The sequence below is a fragment of the Hyalella azteca genome, unplaced genomic scaffold, assembly GCF_000764305.2.
Source record: "Hyalella azteca isolate HAZT.00-mixed unplaced genomic scaffold, Hazt_2.0.2 contig8024, whole genome shotgun sequence".
Lineage (NCBI taxonomy): Eukaryota > Metazoa > Arthropoda > Malacostraca > Amphipoda > Hyalellidae > Hyalella > Hyalella azteca.
This window is the reverse complement of record NW_025938130.1, coordinates 131,334-151,879: the sequence shown is the minus strand read 5'-3', so window position 1 is coordinate 151,879 and position 20,546 is coordinate 131,334. Positions and strand designations below refer to the sequence as shown.

Genomic DNA, 20,546 nt, shown 5'->3' with positions numbered 1-20,546 from the left:
CCAGACGGTCATTTTTTCTGGATAAATTCCGTGATTTACTTTTTTCAATTGCGTTGGCTGGCTGAACTTTATTATAGGGGTACTTCCTAATTAAATTTAAATATGGTACTGCAAAAAGAAAATAAATGGAATTTTTAAAGTAGAACCTACAAATAAACTAGTAGGTATATATTTGAGTTATTGGCCTTTTTTGTTCTTGGATTTGGCCAATTTTAGGCAACCTGAATTATGTACCACTACGTCCTGGAAAAATACATTTTGTGGTACGCATATGTACCACTTCGGAGTCAACATGTTAACTTTTAGCTGCTTGGTGTTTCAAAATTCAATATATTCTAGTAGGTTTTCCAAAAGTGACAACTTATGTGGCATTGAGGGTAGTTGATTTAACTTGATTAGTCTATTTACATACATGAGCAATGCAAATACCTTATAATTACAGATAACAGAATAATTTTAAAGTAGTACCTATAAAATGTTTTCATTTTTTTTACTAACTGTTATGTGATATGATGTTTACCCTATATTTTTCTTAATTGTACACAAAATGTTCCATCTGTTCTGTTTCAAGAATATTTGAAACTGATCACCCAGTTCACAGTCTGTTACATCATTGGTAAAAGGACTTAGGGAATTACCAGTACCTCTTTTAAAAAAAAAAATGATTTTTTTCTGATATTCAATATTTAGCTATAGGATTATAATAGGAGTGCCAGAGTGGCATTTATATACAATAATATAACTACGGTACTTTCTAAACTGTAATTAGAGCTTTCCTGTCATTATTTTGGAGCCACAAGATTCCTGCTTGATGAATGGGCTCTTATTTAATATTTCATACAGGTAATTTTATTATTTAGAGACTACGTCCAAATATTTTGAAAATGTGTTTTGTTGAACCCAGAATTAGAATTTTCCTACTTATAAATCTTGAAGCTCCATAGTGACAAATTTTGATTGTTTAATATCTTACTGTCCTTTTGATATCTTATGTGGATTTTGGTCAGGTATCATTTAGATGAGAGGTACTACTAATTCATCTAACAGAAGTCATGTGGCTCCAAAAATGTCAGGAAAGCTCTGGTCATGGCTTGAAAGGTAGATATATTCCATGCAATGATGCAGAACTTGATATGTCACATGACCTATTCCTATCATCCTATTAAAATAAATTTATCTGGTGTTGAAGTTATCACATTAGAATTTTATGAACTTATACATTTTCCAAAAAGTAAATTTGAAAAAAATCTGAGTTTCTATTTTTGCGTCCTAGAAGCTGTCAAGCTTATTAAAATAATTTTGTCAACATAAATTTTAAACTGTGAATATTGTTAAGGTGTTTTCTTTTGAATTTATGGTGCAAATGGATAATTATAAAATTTATAAATTTAGTAAAAATAAATTATAGTAAATGTTGATTAGCAATTTTGCATAGATAAAAATATTCTTATCATACCTATTTATGGCAATTTTGATTCATGCTTCATATATTTTAAATTGAATGTCATCCTTTTTTATAGAAGTTCAGTATAATGGGTATTTATTTCTTAGCTAATCTGTACCTGACTAATACTGATATACCTAGGGTATATCAGAAATATTTTTCATAATATTTGATGGTTCAAAGATATTTAACAGCCTATAGTCAGAAATATGAGACGCACTCTAAGAAGAATCCGCACAGAACAAATCTTCTTTCTTCTGGGGAGCTGTGCAGTAGCAGGTCTTCTGATGTGCCTCATCTTACATGTTCCTCTGAGATCCAAGCAAGGTGAGTTAGCTCTTTTTCTTCATTTGCATTCATCTATAAAACACTTGAGATAGTTATGGGCATTCTAAATAGTAGTGAAAAAAGCATGCAAATGGAAACTTTTTTTTTACATGTAGGTATATAAGCCTATAAACCATACACACTACATTTCTGTTTCACATCAAGTTTGGTGCAACCTTTCTTTTTTCTTGGATTCATATGCATTAATAATTCTTTATAAATTTAAATCTTGATATTATATCTAGTTCAGTTTTTATGCACTAATACTTTTCCAGACAATATTCATCTCCAAAACTTGACTTCTGCATGTTTCTGCTTCAGTGTCTGCAATGCATTCAGCGGAGAGGACTCCTCGAGCTGCCGCCGCAATCCATGAGGAAGTGCTTAAAATTGCGCAAGCTGCTGCAGAAAGGGCAGAAATCAGAAATTCTAAACAAATCCTGGGTCCAAAAGAAATTTTGTCCCAAGCATTCAAAAGGTATGGATAATACCTATTAGCCTTTTGTTTCTTACACTTTTTGAAATTTTGCTAGTTCCAACATTAATACGTAAATTCTAATCATGCCAATATTTTCACATACATTTACTTACTTGATACAATTATAACATTAGCTGATTATTTTCAGTATCTTCACGAACATTTATTAATTAGCCTCAATAGTAAGAAGAATTTTTTAACAATAAATTCATTACATCTTTACTTGGCATTCTCTTTCCATAGAGATTCTTTGTAGATTCTTTTGAGTTATGAAGACAAAATATACCTACCGTAAAAGTACTTATGAAGCTCTCATATACAGATGTGACACGGATGGCTCCCTTGGCTTATCCCGATCAGAGACTGAGGCTTGTGTTCAGCAGCAAGTTACGCTGCACCTCACACAGGCCATCAGAGAAAACTTCTTTATATTCACTGCACTTGATGTAGACCCTCGCAATGGAAAGTGATTCATGTATTAAGAATTCAGAATTTTAGAATTTTTGCCATTGTTTTCATTATAAAGATAGTAGTTCTTCCTAAAAGTAAAAATAGATTGCACAATAAGCATGTTTTTGGTAAATTTGTATATCTCATAATAATAGGTTTACTGCTAATAAAGCTTGAAGTATGGTTTGAAATAAGATTATCTACAAATAATTATTCAGCGAAATCCACATTAAAAATTGAGTTTTATCAATTAAATATCTACAGTCATTAATTAATCTATGTATTGATGAATATTTGTTAAACCGTATCATGTTTTCAATACCTGTTTGATTTCATATTCACACAATGGTTAGAATGGTTAGACTAAATAATCTTCCATCATGGTTAGAATCTTTAGATTATTTTATTAGCTGTTTTCTTGTCTTGCAATTAGTTGAAATTTATTGTTCAATTACAGGTGAAGTATCATGGCAAGAGCACCTCACACATTTCTTGCGCAAGCGCGGCTATGATGCTGACTTTATTGCTGCTCATCTTGACAACCTGAAAGACCTCAAGCGGGAGGAAAAAGGTTTCAAAGCTACATAATACTTGCATTTTGTATAAAATGAATCTATCAATAGCCTGAAAGACCTCAAGCGAGAAGAAAAAGGTTTCAAAGCTACATATTACTTGCATTTTGTATAAAATGAATTTATCAATAGCCTGAATGACCTCAAGCGGGAAGAAAAAGGTTCCAAAGTTACATATTAATTACATGTACCTAGTATTAAATACATCTGTAAATAGCTGAATATACTTTCAAGCGGGAGGAAAAAGTAGGTAATTAACAAGAATAACCAACAGGACATTAAGTTAATTTTCTTCTACAGATACATCATCTTTCATCATCGTTAATCGTATTTATAGGCCTAGTTACGTTAGTAGTGCCTAAAGGTGATTGGTAGATGCGACTGCCGGTTAGAGCAGAAACTACGATGGCCTTTGAGCAGAGACTGTAACGGCTGGTTTGAGTAGAGACTGTAACGGCTGGTCTTAGCAGAAACTGCAACGGCCTTTGAGCAGAGACTGTAACGGCTGGTCTAAGCAGAGGCTACATTATCCTCGTCCCGCTCTGAGCAGAGAGCATCATGCGCGACAAAGCTGCGTGGTCAGAAGCGGCTCGCAGTGACCCCGACACGCTCACTCTGGACGAGTTTCTGGCCTTCCACCACCCCGAGAGCTCCCATGGTGCCATCCTTGCTAAGGTGGAAGAGCTTCTCTATTTCCTTGGTTAGTTCTTCAGAAATTAGGCTAGTATAAACGCGTGGTTATGATATGCAAGATTCAGTAACTTATCAATAATCGGGTACAAATGTCTGATGGGTGAAAATGATTTGATACGTTCAAATGAAATGAATATTATAATTGCCAGCATGATTAATGAATGGTATCGGTGTGTGCAGACACTAACGGTGACGGGGCCCTCACGAAGGAGGAATATTGCCAGAGCAACCAGGGCGCGCAACTGACGCAGTGCCTGCAGGAGCGCTTCCTCGAGGTCGACCAGAACGCCGACGGCAAGATCGAGCGCAGGGAACTTGTGGTATCTTATCGCTCCCGTTATCATGAATGCTGTGTTTTTTAGAGTTTTTTATATATCACATTAAATCTCTTTATTGCCATAAGATTTACGACGTACATGATCGTCTTAGCGTGGATTTCTTCCTTCAAGTTACATTATGACTTTAATTGACATTTAAACTGTTGAATATTTTTATTTATATTGTACGTCAATTTTTTCCATCCCTGTGATTAAACTGACTCTTTAGTCAACAACTTGCGCGATGATCGACAAACTAAAGTTAGGTATATAATAAACTAACGCTATGTTCAACATGCTGACGGTATAGTCAACAGACCGGTGCTATAGTCAACAAACTGATGTTATATATAATGAGCTGACGCTATAGTGAATAACGTGACTTTATATATAATAAACTGACGCTACATCCAATAAACTAACGCTTAAAGCCTATAAACCAACGCTATAGCCAATAAGTTGCCGCCTAAATCTTTAGCCTCCCCCCCCCCCAGCTGTACCGCGACCCTCGCCACCCCCACCACTCCCGCCTGGAGGCGGACCGCCTCTTCGCTGCTGCTGACACCGACGCTGACGGCAGCCTCTCGCTGCCTGAGCTCCTGACGCACTCCAGCCTCTTCGTCAGCAGCAAGATGGTTGACGTCGCTGGCAGCTTCCATAATGAGTTCTGAACCCCTGAGAGGCTGTTTCTTAAGACGATTAAAAACTTTTAAATCATAAAATTTTCTAATCTAAAGGATTTATCAACTAATTAGTGACAACAATAAGTGAAAACCATTGGACTGTTGTATTTTTTATAAATCAATTTTTTTATAATCCGTATGATTTTAATAATCCAGAGTCCTCTCATTCTGTAATTCTAGGACATTGCGCTTGTATGAATTGAAAATTGTGTGGCTAGACTGCATGTATTAATTTTACTTATAATGAAGACTGTGATACGAACAAATAGCTTACGCTCATACGCTCATGAGTATCATTTTACAAGATCCGAAATTCACTGAAAGAAACCGGACCAGTGCGCAGAAAATCTTATGTCCATAAAATATTAAAGTAAAAGAAATTGCGCTGCAAGTTTTCTTATCTACTAAAGATAAACTGTGTTGAGAGAACTTAGTCATTAAATTCAAACATTCAATTTAGAATCGATAAGGAAACTTGTTATACTCGCAATAATGTTATCTAGTGCAATAATTTGTGTCGTTTAGATCATTGTACATAAGATAATCGGTCTTAAGAGTTGCTATCCTGTTGATGTTATACTTTCATTCCATTGTTATAGATTCCGGTTGCTAATAAGCATATTTTATATCAAATGTCGTGTTTGATTATGTCTACTATCTCTGTTATGGCTTCGTTCTACTAGCTCTCGATGTCTGGCACCGGATCTCGGTTGTAGGAACAAGCTGCATTTAGGCAGGATTTCTTACATTTCCTTTCTCTGTCTTCATCTTCATCTCTAGGAGCGTCTTATTTTCTATTGCTACTTTCCATTCTTATTATTTGAAATGCTAACGCGACTTCTGTCTTGCTCCTTCGTTCTTCACTGGCCTGGCCACAAACGATCTTTCGCCTCGTGTGGGTGATTAACGAGCTTTGATTTGGAATAATTTAGACCTTCCAACTCATTAGTGTCATTTATTCTACTTACGGTGCGAGTTTGCTTAATGGATGCCACGCTGGCAGGCTATTAGTCCATTATAAACTGCGGTTACCTACCATGCTTCCTGGTTCATCTATATAAACTATATACATTATAACCTGCATAGAACTGCCTACGTCTCAGTTTGTGGACGTAAACATTCCAAGAAAAAAAGTTCTTGAATTGACGCGTTTGCTCATGGACCTGAATTTTTTTTTAATTCTCTTTTTTGTATTTTCTTTCTCATTATCGTTGTAGTCTCTCGACTTGACTTAATTATCGTTGTAGTATCTTCGTTATGAAGTTCCATACCGTTCGCTGACTGTTTAGTAGTCCTGAATGGAAAATACATAGTTATCTTGGTGACCGTTTCTGGAAGTTATCAGGTTTAGAAATAAGTTCTTAGTGTAGTGAAAGTTTCTCATCTGTTCGCATAATCGACAGGTTAAAACTGCTTGATATCCAAGTGATGAACAATTTGCTTGTTATATCTTGAGAGTGTCAAATCATTTGCCATAGACTGTGATATTTTCCTTCCTCCAGTCCCCTAGCAAGAACGTATTAAATTGAATGCCTTCTCGTGTTTTCTTCTTCTACAGAGCCCTTGTTGGCATCACTATGGCCAGTAAAGCAAATGATCATTTTCAACAATTACAATAAATCATTGCAATTGAGAAGTACGTAGGCTCGTGAAAAGAGTACAGATATCATTTTCTAATCCAACGAAGACAATACATAATATGAGGTTATTTCTTGCGCCACAGTGCGCATTAGATAATAATATAATGATAATAGTGGTGTTGGCGTCGTTCATATCAGGCATATTTTCATCAACCAGCCGATTTCGACCTGAATTTTCACAACTAGCTGCGCGTGTCGAATCTCCAACTTACTGCTCCAATCTTTGTGATGTTTACTTTATTACCAAATCATTGCGAAGTGAAGCACATTACTTTAATTTTCCCTTCTATTAGAATGTAATACGGGTTCACCGATAGTTCGCTATTGTTATCTAGATAAACCATTTTGGAGTCAAAAATACCATAAAATATTATCTTGAGATTGATAACTTATATATAAACTAATATCTACTTGAATCTATTAAAAACTTTTTAAAGGGTTTGTTCAGAACTGACTTGCAAGAGTGTCATCAGTAGCACTAAAATAAGGGTTGTTCTTGCCGCCCTGATAGCCAGCACCTAAGGTTCCTTCTTCTTGTTTCTTTGTCTTGAGTTCTTCGTCGCCTTGACTGCCGGTGCCTGGGGTTCTTGCTTCTTGATTCTTCGTTGCTTTAAGTTCTTCGTCCAACGCGAGTCCTCGCGTCTCAGGCAAGAACGCGGCCAAGATAGCAGACGCGATCGAAAACGAGCCAAAAAATGCCGCCGGTGCCCATCTTACTTCCGAGCCCTGCAATTAATTGAAAAACTTGTATCTTTTTCCTCGCCATTTATTGCGGCGAACCTCTAAATTGAAGCATTTTGTCGGGAAACTTTAAAAGGGTAAACGCTCTCTCAGTAATGTGCTGACCAGAAAGGTCCACGAATCTGGCAAGAACCACCCTGGCCGCACATGATAATTTATTCTTTGAAATAACACTCAAATGATAAATAAACGCACTGATATCAATTTATGGCTACAATTTTACAGGATAATATAACGTATGAACGTATACGCGGAAGCCTGATGTTGACTGGCACAACGATGTGGTGGCTATGCAAACGACGGAGTAGCAACAACCTAGAACAACCATCACGAGGATGTTGATTTAGGGCAACATGATGCACTCACCACGAGGATGTTGATGTAGGGCGACATGATGCACTGACTACGAGAATGTTGATGTAGGGCTACATGATGCACTCACCACGAGGATGTTGATGTAGGGCGACATGATGCACTCACCACGAGGATGTTGATGTAGGGCGACATGATGCACTCACCACGAGGATGTTGATGTAGGGCGACATGATGCACTCACCACTAGTATGTTGATGTAGGGCGACATGATGCTGCCGATCCTGGCGCAGACGCTGGCCTCCCCGATGATGAGGGAGCGCAGTTCGGTAGGGAAGAGCTCGCCGGTGATGACGTAGAGCACATGGAACGCTGCCGTGATCATGAACTTCCCTGAGTACGAGAGGAACAGCAGGCCTCCGTTGCCACCTGTTGACGAAATGCGTTATATTGAACAGCATAATACCGAACAGTGCAATGTCGAAAAGCGCATTACCGAAATGGGTAATTCCGAGCAGTGCGATATTTGGCACCATAAAGTCGGGATTCACAAGATATTGCCAGGAATATGCCTGTCACGGTCAAGCCCAATATTTTTAATGCATTTTTATAGAAGCTTTCTGGACCGTGACTGGTCCAGTCCAATGCCTTGGGCCACACTGCTGGGCCCAAGGTGTGTGTCCCAAGGTGTCCAATGTCCAAGGGCTCGCGCCCGGCAGTGTGGCGTGAACCCGACCTCAACCTTAGCCCAAACAGTGCAACATACGAGGCAGTAAATACCTACAAATTACTATCACAATCCACCAAATATCGTCTTACATCATTAGCAATCCATCAACCACCGAACAGCACCAGTACCTACCATCAAAGCCCGTCATCATCATGCCCATGACGCCGCCGATACTGACGGCGGCGACGGCGTAAGTGAGCGCCAGGAAGACGCGGCGCCCCAGCATCGTCACGCCAGGGTAGATGACGAGGTACGCCGCCACTTCCAGCGCCCCTCCCACGAAGATGAACTGGTATTCGTTCACTCTGTGTGGACAAGACGATAAGGAACAATAATACCAGGGTTATGTTCACGACACGCGAATGTCGACAAACTCCCGCGTTATGTTCGCGGCACGCATGTGTCATCAAATGAGTTAATTGACTCATTTGATGAGACAACTAAACATGAACTTTGAAACTCAAATTGCTAGAATACTCAACTCAAGTCAAACATGAACTCCGATACCAATGATTTCCAAGAGGAATCCCCTGACCTATCATCATACGAACTCGAACTTCCTTGACTCGGTAATATACTCCGTTTAGGTAAAAGAACTAACTGTGACATAAATTAACCATCAAATATTGAAGAGATTAAAATTTAGGGCTCGTCTCAAGAATTAGTAAAGAGTTAGAACTCCGCGTTAACCATCCCGTTACAAAATTTCGTACCCCAAATTAGCGGAACCCTGCGACAGGCCGTAGTAAACCATGGACACGGAGAACCAGCAGAAGAAAACTACGGGAGTCTTCCACTGCAGCTGAGGATAAATCCATGTACGCAGCCACGACACTGCTGACCACTGCACGTTATTGACTTTCTGAGAGGAAAACAGAACCATCATGAAAATTCTTCATTTATTTAACTTTAAATAAATAATGGAATCCTTGAACTTGGTAATTAAAGTCACGGTGGCCGAGTGGTTACGATCAACATTATTGGAGCAACGAGTCTGGATTCGATCCCCGTCTAATAAAAGTTGACACCACTGTATTACGGTATTGAAAATTTGGCAATCTTGGTAAAAAGAGTACTACATTCATTCGTAACCAGGTAAATTCCACCACTGGGATACACTGTATTTAATCTTCTAAGCTCGACGAACAATTCAGAAAGTTCTGCAATTCTATCGTTTAGACAAGACGATTATGAGTGAAAGATTTGCAACAATTTTTTTTGGTGGTTCGACCTGAAAATATTTAAAGTCCTTTCAATAGGGCATAAGGAACATGATCTGATGATGCCTTTCAAAAAAGAAAGGAAACGCATCACGCTTTATTAATTTCAAAATATAATTAGCCGTTCCCATTCTCTGACCCGAGGGCAGATTCTTCTCAGAGCGGCCGACATGTCGTCGTCGGAAGGCATCTTCCGTTTGTTCCTCAGCGCCATCTTCGTCAAAATAGACAACGCTTCTTCATATCGCCCCTTGCGAATCAACCATCTTGGACTTTCAGGCACCAAGCTGAACAGAAAAGATGGGGTAAAAAACTAACTAATTCCAAATTATTTCTTAGACTTAAATTGGTACCATCAGCGACGTCACGAACACTGTCGAAAAGACACTCCCACAGTCCGAGGTTTAAGATGACAGTCAAAGATTTACCCTCACCGGTAAAAATAAGGCTGAACACTAAGTAAACAAGTTATGCTCATAAATGATTGTGCGTGCAGTCAAATAGTTGAGCAACAGTAAAATAACCACGCTCTATTTTACAGCATTACGTCAGAAGTTAGAAGGTTGTACTCACAAATGAGCCCACCGACAAAGAACAACACAGTTATGGTATGAAAGGCGAAGACCAACGCTTACAAACCCAGAACTACTCTCGAATATCTCGTTCTGAAGCGAAAACCTGCGCTCGAACAAATTATAACCAAGTATTACAAAAGTTATGACGACTGAGAATGGCTTTGTAGCTTCAGTTGTAACGCTGTATTGCGTTGGTGGGAATGACAGTTTGTAAGTGCAACGAAGCTCTAATAACTAATGACATCACGGTTGATACTTAACGAAGGGAACCTCCTTTGCCAGTTAGGTTTCGGTTTATTGTGAAAAGAACGTAAACCCTTGTCCTGATGCTAAGGTTCAAATAGGAAGCGGGATGATTTTTAAAATGTGAGGTTGTTAGAGATATTGACATGTGAAATTGCTCAAAGATGTAAAGCTGCCTTCCCAGACAAAAGACTACGCAAAGAAACAATAGTAACCTCCAACGTCAGCTTCAACTACAGCCCGGACGTCAGCCTCACCACAAATTACAATACAGGGCGATGGCGGGGACGGTGAGAGCGACCTGTAGGTAGCGCCAGGAGGTGACGGTGTAAGCGATGGCTGAGGTGGCCATGTAGCCCACGGCCCAGGGCACCACGAAGTAAGAGCTCACGAGGGAGCGCTGCCTCGGGGTGCACAGCTCCATGGCTGCAGCAGGTCCGCGGCCAGGGGGCGATCACCGGGAAAAAAATTTATTACAATGTTCCCATATACTTATTAATGGCCACCTCCGTGCCTATTCAGGACAAGGTTTCCTGTGTATTTGGTATTGCAAATCACTGCGGCAGTAAGAGTTTCTTATGTGTCATTTGCATTGTAAAACTTTCAAGGCCGCTAACCCATTACTGTAAAAGAAAATGAGTGTTTCGATGGACACAAGTAAAGTGAAATCGTGAAGTTCAAATACGTTATTACTTTATGAATCATTATGATTAAAGCACGAAAATGAATTGACATCTTACACAATACGAAACCGCCGAGGTACATCCCCATGCCGAACATCGTGACGAGAATTCTGAAGACGATGTACATGTGGATGTTAACTGCCGCTGCCACGGCCAGACCACACGGCACGAACATCGTGATGGCGACCATCAAGCCGATGCGGCGACCTACTCTGCACATATGTAGTACACTTTGATGTGTTAGTACACTCTGATGTGTAGTACACTCTGCACGTGTGTAGTACACTCTGAACCATGTGATCGAGAAGTTTGGTCATTAGCCCGGAAGGGTAGACGAAACACCAACTTAAGGTGGCAACTTGAATAGAATATTATTAATAAACACAACCTAATTTACTCTAATCTAAAATGCACGCCCATCTTTCTTAACACGTTGACTACGTATTGGTACATATGTGTACCACGAAATGTATTTCTCCAGGAGGTAGTGGTACATAATTCAGGTTGCCTAAAATCGGCCAAATCCGAGAACAAAAAAGGCCGATAATTCAATGTATACTAGTTTATTTGTAGGTTCCGCTATAAAAATTCCATTTATTTTCTTTTTGGAATATTTAAAATTTAATTAGGAAATACCCCTATCATAAATTTTAGCCTGCCAACGCAATTGAGAAAAACTAAATCACGGAATTTGTCCGGAAAAAATGACCGTCTGGCAACCCTGCTTAAAAAAAAGTACAAAAAATTAAATAATTGTACAAGATGAAGCAATCGTAGTCAACGTGTGAAAGAATATTACGTTACAGAGTTACAAAAGTTTCTCTAAAAACTAGCAATGATTAACCATTATAAATTTGTGTCGGTACCATCACTCACGAAAATTATAATTCTAGATGTCTAACATACATATTTTTATCATCATTACCCTATAGGTTAGGTCAATCATATTTTGCAATGATTTTGTTTTAGTAGCTTACCGGTCCAGAATGTAGCCGAAGAGCAGAGACCCTAAACAGAGACCGGCGTGAGAAGCCGCAACCGCGTGTGACGACCACACGAGACGGTCGCACACCAGAGACCACTGCACACCAAGCCAGGTCGTCAGACGATGGCAAGAGAAAACGCCCTTATCAACTTACATACAGGTCCAAACCTGTTCAAATATACACATTAGTAGATTTTTGATTGGCAGTACAACGCAACAAATTTTCGGGCTTTTCATTCCTCAAAAAATACAATGAATTAACGGCCGACATAGATTTTTACCTGCCACGACAATTGATAAAATGCTAAAATTGTCTAATTTGGTCGAAAAATGCCTATCTGGAATTCCTGCACCACACGTGAGTTCTGAGTTACACAATAGCAACGAACGTGCATAACAGTGAGGGCGATGCTACCATACCAGTGGTAGTCACTTCTACCATAAGTGAGCGTCTCGAGAAACAGTTTCTGTACCACAAGGTAGGTCTGTTATAAAGCGTTTTACGGCTACTCGGGTTAACTTGGGTTAACAACATGCTACTAATCATATACAAAAACCTTCTAAATAACACTGGACTGAAGGGCTCCAGTGAAGCCAGAAATTATGCGCTGCAGTGTTGGGAGAGTTAGTCTCTCGCACTCAGCGCCATGAGTTCAAGTCAAACTAGAACAAGTTTCTTGTGAAGCTTAGCTCATGACCGTCAAAGCCGTTCATCCATTTATCTCAGCCGTTGATAAACGAGTGTCTGGCTAGTCCAGGGTTTTGCGTAATGTAATAATTATTGTACTCGTGAGCTGAAAAACTGACCTATTACCCCTCTTCCTAGCCGCTACTAACAGGATGGGCATAACAACAACAAATACAACAACATCGCTACAACAAGATGTCAGAGATTGCGTGCAAACCTCAGTGACGATGCTATCGATACCGTCTTGAAAGACGAGACTGGAACACGTCTCGTTCATGTCGCCCCCAGGGACGACGTTCGTATCTTCCATCACGGCTTCGAATCCAAGTTGTGCCGCGATGCCGTAGTCGTAGCTCCGCCGAGAGCACATATAACTGCAATACATATTCACTGAGAAACTGACTAAGCGGAGAAATTAAATAAAGAACGCAGCGCAATTTTCATAGACAAAATAAAAGCCACGCCAACAAAACTATGTTGAGGGTATTATTTACGCACTCAATTCATTAATAGGATTATTATACATAATAATAATACCTTACATATTAAATAGCGATTGATATACGTAAATACTAATGGTTGAATTGTACAAAGAACGCAGAAGCCAGAAATTCTAGGTGTCGTATCATGCATTCCACCATTGAAACGGTCGCCATTTTAGTTACGATCGGAGTCATGGCGTTTGAGAATCACTAATGGCACGGTTATGTCTGCAGTTGATGCATTTGTACCTAAAATTAAGCTCAGTGGAGTCGAAAAAATAAGGGGATCAAGAGAATAGTTCTAGCTAAGCTGGAAACCAAGAAGGAAGCCTACAAGCGTTATTTTTAGACTTTTGGTGATGATGCTGATTAAAATTTATTCACAAGAGCTCGAAATCAAGCTAAGGAAAGCTGTCGCACTACAGTCTACAGTGTGAATATTTGAGAAAGACATTGCCAAGAATGCCAAACAGAACCCGGAAGCTTTTTTTTGTACGCTTGTTTTAAGTGCAAAACAAACGATGATATCTCTGATTTGATATTTTCACTGAAGATATCATTTGATGAGGGCAAGGCTGACGTTCTCAATCTGTTCTTTAGTAGCGTATTCACAGATGAGGATTTGATGATGAGGGCTATTGAGGAGCACTCGGTGGGCTCGAAATTCCTTGGTATCCTTGATTTTTGTTTCGGACATATAGCAGTCCCAGGCCACGATGGATCGCCGCCTCTGATTATCGATCATCCGCCCTCATTTGGGCCAGCTGATGCACGATGCTGTTGCTTTAAACATATAAAAAAAACATTTTTAAATATTAAATTAATAAGTTTTGAAATACAAGAAGTTCTCAAGCGCCTAGTAGCTCTAAATCTCAAGTCATTTGGACCTGAGGGCTTCCACTCCAGATTACTCAAAGAGTTAGCGACCATCATAGCCAGCCCTTTGACTATTTATCGAAATACCTCGTACGAAGGAAGCTTGCGAGCCGACTGGGAAGTAGCCCAAGAGACACCATTGTTCAAAAAAGGTGGCATGAGCTGCACGGGCAACGATCGCCCGGTCAGTTTGACAAGTGTCGTTTGCAAGGTAACGGAATCTGTTGTGAGGGATCGATCGATCGATCGATCGAAGTTTGTTAATAATCTCGTATCAGACTGTCAACATGGCTTTATTGCCGGTAGATCCTGCACCTCTGACCTATTGTCTATTGTGAATGATTATAGGACTCGCCTGCTGGACGAAAAGGAGCCAATGATTGCAGTGTACCTCGATTTTGCCCAAGCATTTAACAGTGTTCCCCATGAGTGGCTGTTGCGTAAAGTGAAGTCTATCGGAATAGAGAGAAAGGTACTCCAATGTATCAGAGATTTTCTAGTAAGTAGACGACAAAGTATCAGTACTTTTAAGACCATATCAGAATGGGCATCAGTGAGTAGCGGCGTGCCACCAGGAAGCGTTCTCGGGCCTGTTTTATTCGTTGCGTTTATAAACGATGTCAGAAGTAGTGTCAAGCTTGTGCTCGATGTATGCCGATGACACAAAAGTTTATAGATAATACAGTGAAGGATACGTCGAAATATGTACAATTGCAAGATGATCTGGACAGGTTAGTTGACTAGGCTGATATGTGGCAGCTGCGTTTTAATGCTGAAAAGTTTAAAGTAATTCACCTTTGTAAGAACAATGACAGTAAGATTACAGTACGAGATGACATGGTTTCATCTAGAGAGTGATGATTGCGAAGTCGGCAATGGAAAAAATTAGGAGTTTATATCGGCAAAGAGTCGAAATTTATGCGCAAATTGAAGCTTAAATTAATAAAACCAATAAACGGCTTGAATTAGGCGCTCTAACGAGTACCTAGATGCAGAAGCGATAAAGCTGTCGTTCGTCGCTGTTGTGCGTCCGAACTTAAGAGTTTGAAAAAACCGCATAGTCATCAAAACTTGACAAGGATAAAAATTAGGTCATATTGTTCAAAGACGTGCAAAAAGGATAATAAATCCGAGATTGTAAGGCAAGTCTTATGAAGAAAGATGAAAGATTATGGAACTTTCAAGTCTATGTTATCGACCTTTGCGGGGCGGCCTGATTGAAGTATAGAAGAATAAAAGTAATGCAGATTCTGAAGCGTGCAGTGGTGCGACGGAGACTTCATGTGAAGGGAGGGATTGCAACAAGATGCAAGATTGGCAGTAGAGTTCAGTAGAAATATCGGCATAAAAGTTTACGCTACAATGTAAGATGCAGTCTACATTTAAGAACGCCGGATTATTGAAGCTAGTTAGTTGAATATTTCTACAATCCTTCTTGAACGTAATTAAATAACATGTAAATTAACAATACTTAACTATTTGAACGGCAAGTTTGAACAATTATTAACACGGCTATTGTGTAATAACTCCGACCTGTTCACGAAGTTGGCAGGATTTCTCGTTGCTAATAGCTTTAGTTAACATATCAGCTACCATTAACTCAGTTAGACAATACCTAACAGCAACAGTTTGTTTACTGACCTGATCTTTTAATAGTAATATTTAACATCAATATGCTTACTGCTACCATGAATGGCAACACTCTTGCCTGAAGCTATGGCAGAGGAATCGTCTTCATTTATGATGGTTGGAGCGCCACTCTAGTGACCCAAGTCACTAAGTAGCTGTATGAGACACACGGCCTCTTGCGTGGCGTGCGAAAGAGCAGTTTGAATTTGGCCTGAGTTGTGGACAAGGCGACGCACATTTGCTTCTTGCTTCGCCAGCTCATGGCAGCGCCGCTCAGTTGAGAGTTAAAACCTGACGTTGATTTTCGATCTGCAACGTCTCCAGCGCAGCTGGCGTCTGAGAAACCAGCAAGGGTACCGGAACCTTCTTTGTTTTAGAGCAAACCATATTGGATTGTCTCGCGCAGATATCTAAGAATGTGCTTGACAGCTTTCCAATGCGTTGGAAGCATCACAAAATTTAGCTACGTTTGACTGCGCGTTCATGACATCTGGCCTTGTTTTCGTAGAAAGATACAGCAAAATGATCAGCAAACTGAAAGATCAGCAAGCAAACTGATCTGTACAAATCTGTATTGAAGAGTTTGTTTCTGTCGACTTCGTCAACTTAGCACTTGTGGTTGAAAGATTTTCAATCAATTTACAATTTCCCTTGAAAATTTTCTCCAACACCTGCTCGGTATAAGCACTTGAGCAGGTTGGCCCAGCCAAATTTCACCTGCTGTCGTGTCGTGACGAACTTCAACTCTCAATAAATATTTCAACCCTCCTAAGTCTTTTAAGTCATAGCGCTTCGCTATCAGCTGCTTCACCTTTGTAATATCAGTAATGGATCTTCCAGCAATCGCGATGTCGTCGAAGTAGACAGCGATACTTAATTTCTCTCCTTATGAAGAGGTGTCCTGGCACGGGTCGCTAGACGATTGTGTAAATCCAAGTTGAGTTAAAAATTTATTCAAAGAATGGTTCCAACATCTGGGATTTTGTTTCAATCCTAATAAACTTCGGTTCAATTTGCAGATCGTGTATGCTTATCCTTTTAGAGCGTACCCTACTGTCTGCTTCAGATAAATTTCTTCTTCTAGTTCTACCTTCAAGTAAGAGTAGTTATATCCATGTGATGTAGAATTGGGTCATTTTCTACAGCTAGAAATGCTAATACACGAATTGTTTCAAAGCGAACTACAGGTGTAAAAGTACCGTATCATTGTAATCTTCACTGAATTTCAGGGAGAAACCCTGTGCGACGAGCCGCTTTTTATATTGTATCACCTTACCAGTAGCTGGTCTTTTTCTTGAATACCCCAACGCGTATTAATGGCTCTCATACCATCGGGTCATTTGACGAGATTCTAAACATAGTTTTTCTTCGTGCTGTTCATTTCTACATCCTTTGCTCGTTTCCATTTCTCAGGGTCGTCATCTATACCACAGCAAGGTAGATATTATCTCCGTAACGGTTTGGAAATTTTCCATCTCCAGTTGATCTACGTAGGATTGGCCCTCCTTCTGAAAGTGTATCTTCTATCATTTCCCTCCATCTCATGCACCAAGCTCGAGAGTTGCGGCTTCCTAGTTACTAGGACTAAATAGGTCTCTGCTTTCTGGGTGCAAAGGTATGGGGTTCATGGCGACACTGCATGCTTCAGTTGCAGATTCCTTTGGTAATTCAGATTCATTTAAAATGGCATTCCGGCTGTAGAACACCAGGTTATGTTGAATATCGTACCGTCTATAGCCTTTTGTGGTTTCAACATATGCCCGGAGAATAGCAAGTTGAGACTTGGGATCTAACTTCTGATGAGAAAATGTTTAACAACAAGCCACGTAGAGGCGTTCAACACTAGGTTTCTCACCTAAGAACGCCTCTAACGGGGTCTTAGCATCAAAAGCTCGGGTCGCCTGCCGAAGACCACCACCGTCCCGGATGTAATGTACCATAATGATTCCCGCCTTCCCGAACGTAGGTAGCCTTTAACACTTCTGGACAATCATATCTAGGCCGTGCGTTGAACCAGCCCTCGGTCGAAGGAAGATAAATTTTGGAACAGAACTATGCTATCTGAAACCTAACCTCAGATGCGGTGAACGTAAAATTACGTAATTCAACTATGCCTGAAAGTCGTATTCGATCCGCGGTCTGGTGGTGCACGGAAGGTTTTATGCTAGGCCGGAGGAGGACAAAGCCGAGTGGTTCACGGCTGACTGGTGGATGTCCGGAGAGATCCAAGGCGTTCGATTCAGGGCTTATTGGTGCACAAAATTGGTGGTGCACGGCTGCGCTCCGGAGAGATCCAAGGCGTTCGATTCAGGGCTTATTGGTGCACAAAATTGGTGGTGCACGGTTGCGCGCCAAAGAGCTCGAGTACAGGACGAGTTTTGAAGGCAAGTTGCAGTTACTGCCTATGCCCAGAACTGCTGTGGAAGTTTTGCTTTGGAAAGCATAGCTCGTGTAGATTCCATCAATGAACGATTCTTTCGCTCAGCAACCCTATTTTGTAGTTTTGGATATGTTGGTTTGATGTTGGACGCCGTTTTCCTTCAAAATACAAGATACTTCTTTCATTTGTTCTAGGTGAATTCCCCTAGATTGTCACTAAGAAGTATTTTCTCTTTTTAGCCCAAAAGTTTTTTTCCGTTTCAGCTTTCCAAGTTTTGAATAATTAGTCGAACACTTCATCTTTCGTCTTCAAGATTTGCGTCCAAGTGTATCGGACTGGCGTCGTCAATGAATGTCAGGAAGTACTCTCCACTCAAAGCTTTACTATTGATCTCTCATCAGACGTCATTGTCTTTCTTTGCAGGAAACTTGGTTTTCTCGTGTTTTCCTAAGACTCAATCGGGACAAAAAATATAATTTATTTTCAACAACTTGACTCAAGTCATGAGCCAAGTTTTCATTGCATTTATTTTCCAAATTTTGAGCTCACGGATGACCAAGACTTCTGTGCATTAAAAAATTCACTTTCCAGTTTCCATTAAAATCCACTTTCGTTTTATTCACACAACTAACCATATGACCTGCCTCACGCGTTTATGATAGAAATCTTCGCATCTTTTAGCACGATAAATGATCTTGCCCGACTAGTCAAAAATACTGCAAGTAGCGTCTCTAAATTTAATAGTTTCGCCTAACTTGGCAACACTCGATACACTGCATAAATTGTAAGGATAGTCAGGAACTAACAGTACTTCACCTAATGTACAGGTTTGAATTCAGTTTCCACGAGACAATGTCACTTTAATCTCAACGTCACGTGGCGCAATAACATCAGCAGTGTGACCGTCACCTAACTACACTTTATTAGTTTTTACAGATTTGAAGCTTTCAAATTCTTGAAGTGTTTGGCACCATTGCACATGTGACACGCACCAGAGTCAACAGTCTACTCTTTGTTATTCGCATCAGCCAAAACTCGTTAAAAGCTGTAATACCCGCATTATGCGTTGCCACGGGTTTTTTCTTGAACTCATGTTCACTTTAGTTCAAGGGGGTAGGGGCCAGCAATTCTTACTGACGTATCCCTGTTTTTCGCACTGGAGACGCTTGTTAGCAGATTTGTTCTCTTCCGTTGTCACTAAAGCAGATTATCTTGAATTGATCAATGACTTACCAGTATTAGCAGTAGAATTTCGTTTAAATTCTTCGTAGAGCAGACGTTCGGTGACAAGTTCCATTGGCGGAACCTCAACATTGGTTTTCAAATCTGTAACCAACAGGTCATACGATGGGGGCAAGCTTGCCAACAAATGTAGCACACGATCATTCTCAGAGACTGGATCTCCAATAACTGCCAGTTCATTGAAGATTTCGGTCATGCATTTCACATGTTATTGAACTGAATCTATATCATTCAACTTCTTTGAATAAAGTTTACGTCCTAACTGCAATATATTGGCCCAAAGTTTTTTCTGAAATTGATCTGCTGATTTTTCCACACAATTACAGGTTCAACTGGATCACCTAAAAAATACAGTACGGAAGGATCCGCGGAAAGCACAATTAAAACTATAGCTTTGTCTCTCCCAGCATTAAATTTAGCAAGTTTATCAGGCTCACTACTTCAGGAGGAGACACAAAACCGTCCACCAGGCGCCACAATTCTCGTTTACGATAGTCATTTCACCTGAATTTTCAAACTGGCATAATTTTCACCTTTAAGAGGCATCACCGTGAGTCTAGCTTTACTTGCAATCATGTGATTCATGTCAATAGACGTACGTTTTCATTGTCGAGAACAGTTCAAAATTGAAGATATACAAGCTTCTGCACACGTTGTCACTGTGCAAATTATAGCATCTGGGCCCATAACTACAAGTAATACAGGTTCTGAAGCGTGCTGACGCGACTGAGACTTCATGTGAAGAGAGGGATTGTAGCGAGATGCAAGATTGGCAGTAGACTTCAGCACAATGATAGGCATGAAGTCTACACTTAATACAACATAGAATGCAGTCTACCTTTAAGAACATCATATTATTGAAGTTAGTTAATGGTGTACGGACGTTTCGCAGATTTCGGAGTTGAGTTCTGGCAGTGATCGAGGACGCACGTAGTGTTTGCGGGTCCCAACTATCTCACTTTTTACTATGCCGGTTTGACTTATTTCGCGAATTTTGTACCGAAACGATTTCAGTGAAAGGTTCAATTTTAGTGCAGTTCAATCAAAATTGTGCGAATAGTGAGAAAAACGGCTAGTACAAGTGTTTTATTCCCGACAAATTCTAGTGCGTGAAACGAGGGCAAGTTTTTGAAACCCTCGGCGACTGCCTGAAACC

At 40.0% G+C, this 20,546-nt stretch overlaps 2 protein-coding genes across 4 annotated transcripts in view; one reads left to right on the top strand and one right to left on the bottom strand.

The window, feature by feature from the left end:
* Nucleotides 1–1,515: 1,515 nt before the first annotated feature.
* On the top strand, nt 1,516–6,500 carry LOC108682066 (45 kDa calcium-binding protein). Of its 3 annotated transcripts, XM_018171175.2 has the most exons (7): nt 1,516–1,771; nt 2,093–2,249; nt 2,572–2,711; nt 3,157–3,270; nt 3,822–3,971; nt 4,145–4,284; nt 4,776–6,500. In XM_018171175.2, exons 1-7 carry the CDS (start codon nt 1,654–1,656, stop codon nt 4,950–4,952), a joined length of 996 nt encoding a protein of 331 aa, XP_018026664.1. In that variant the 5' UTR covers nt 1,516–1,653; the 3' UTR covers nt 4,953–6,500. The 3 variants fall into 3 exon arrangements, with proteins under 3 accessions (XP_018026664.1, XP_018026665.1, XP_047737410.1); XM_018171176.2 differs by lacking the exons at nt 1,516–1,771; nt 2,093–2,249 and having other exon boundaries at nt 2,650–2,724; XM_047881454.1 differs by lacking the exons at nt 1,516–1,771; nt 2,093–2,249 and having other exon boundaries at nt 2,664–2,715.
* Nucleotides 5,100–20,546, bottom strand: part of LOC108682065 (organic cation transporter protein) — a 17,264-nt gene continuing 1,817 nt past the window's right edge. The window contains exons 3-11 of the mRNA XM_018171174.2: nt 12,999–13,155; nt 12,086–12,189; nt 11,166–11,320; nt 10,683–10,851; nt 9,747–9,894; nt 9,101–9,249; nt 8,520–8,692; nt 7,902–8,086; nt 5,100–7,330 (exon numbers count right to left, since the gene is read on the bottom strand). Of these exons, the coding sequence (XP_018026663.1) occupies nt 7,049–7,330; nt 7,902–8,086; nt 8,520–8,692; nt 9,101–9,249; nt 9,747–9,894; nt 10,683–10,851; nt 11,166–11,320; nt 12,086–12,189; nt 12,999–13,155 (1,522 nt within the window). The 3' untranslated portion in view covers nt 5,100–7,048. The remainder of the gene's footprint in view (nt 7,331–7,901; nt 8,087–8,519; nt 8,693–9,100; nt 9,250–9,746; nt 9,895–10,682; nt 10,852–11,165; nt 11,321–12,085; nt 12,190–12,998; nt 13,156–20,546) is intronic.

Coding starts and splice junctions, on each gene's coding strand:
- LOC108682066 (XM_018171175.2), top strand. CDS start 1,654: ATGAGACGCACTCTAAGAAGAATCCGCACAGAACAAATCTTCTTTCTT. Junction 2,712..3,156: donor TGATGTAGACCCTCGCAATG/GAAAGTGATTCA, acceptor GTTCAATTACAG/GTGAAGTATCATGGCAAGAG. Junction 4,285..4,775: donor TCGAGCGCAGGGAACTTGTG/GTATCTTATCGC, acceptor CCCCCCCCCCAG/CTGTACCGCGACCCTCGCCA.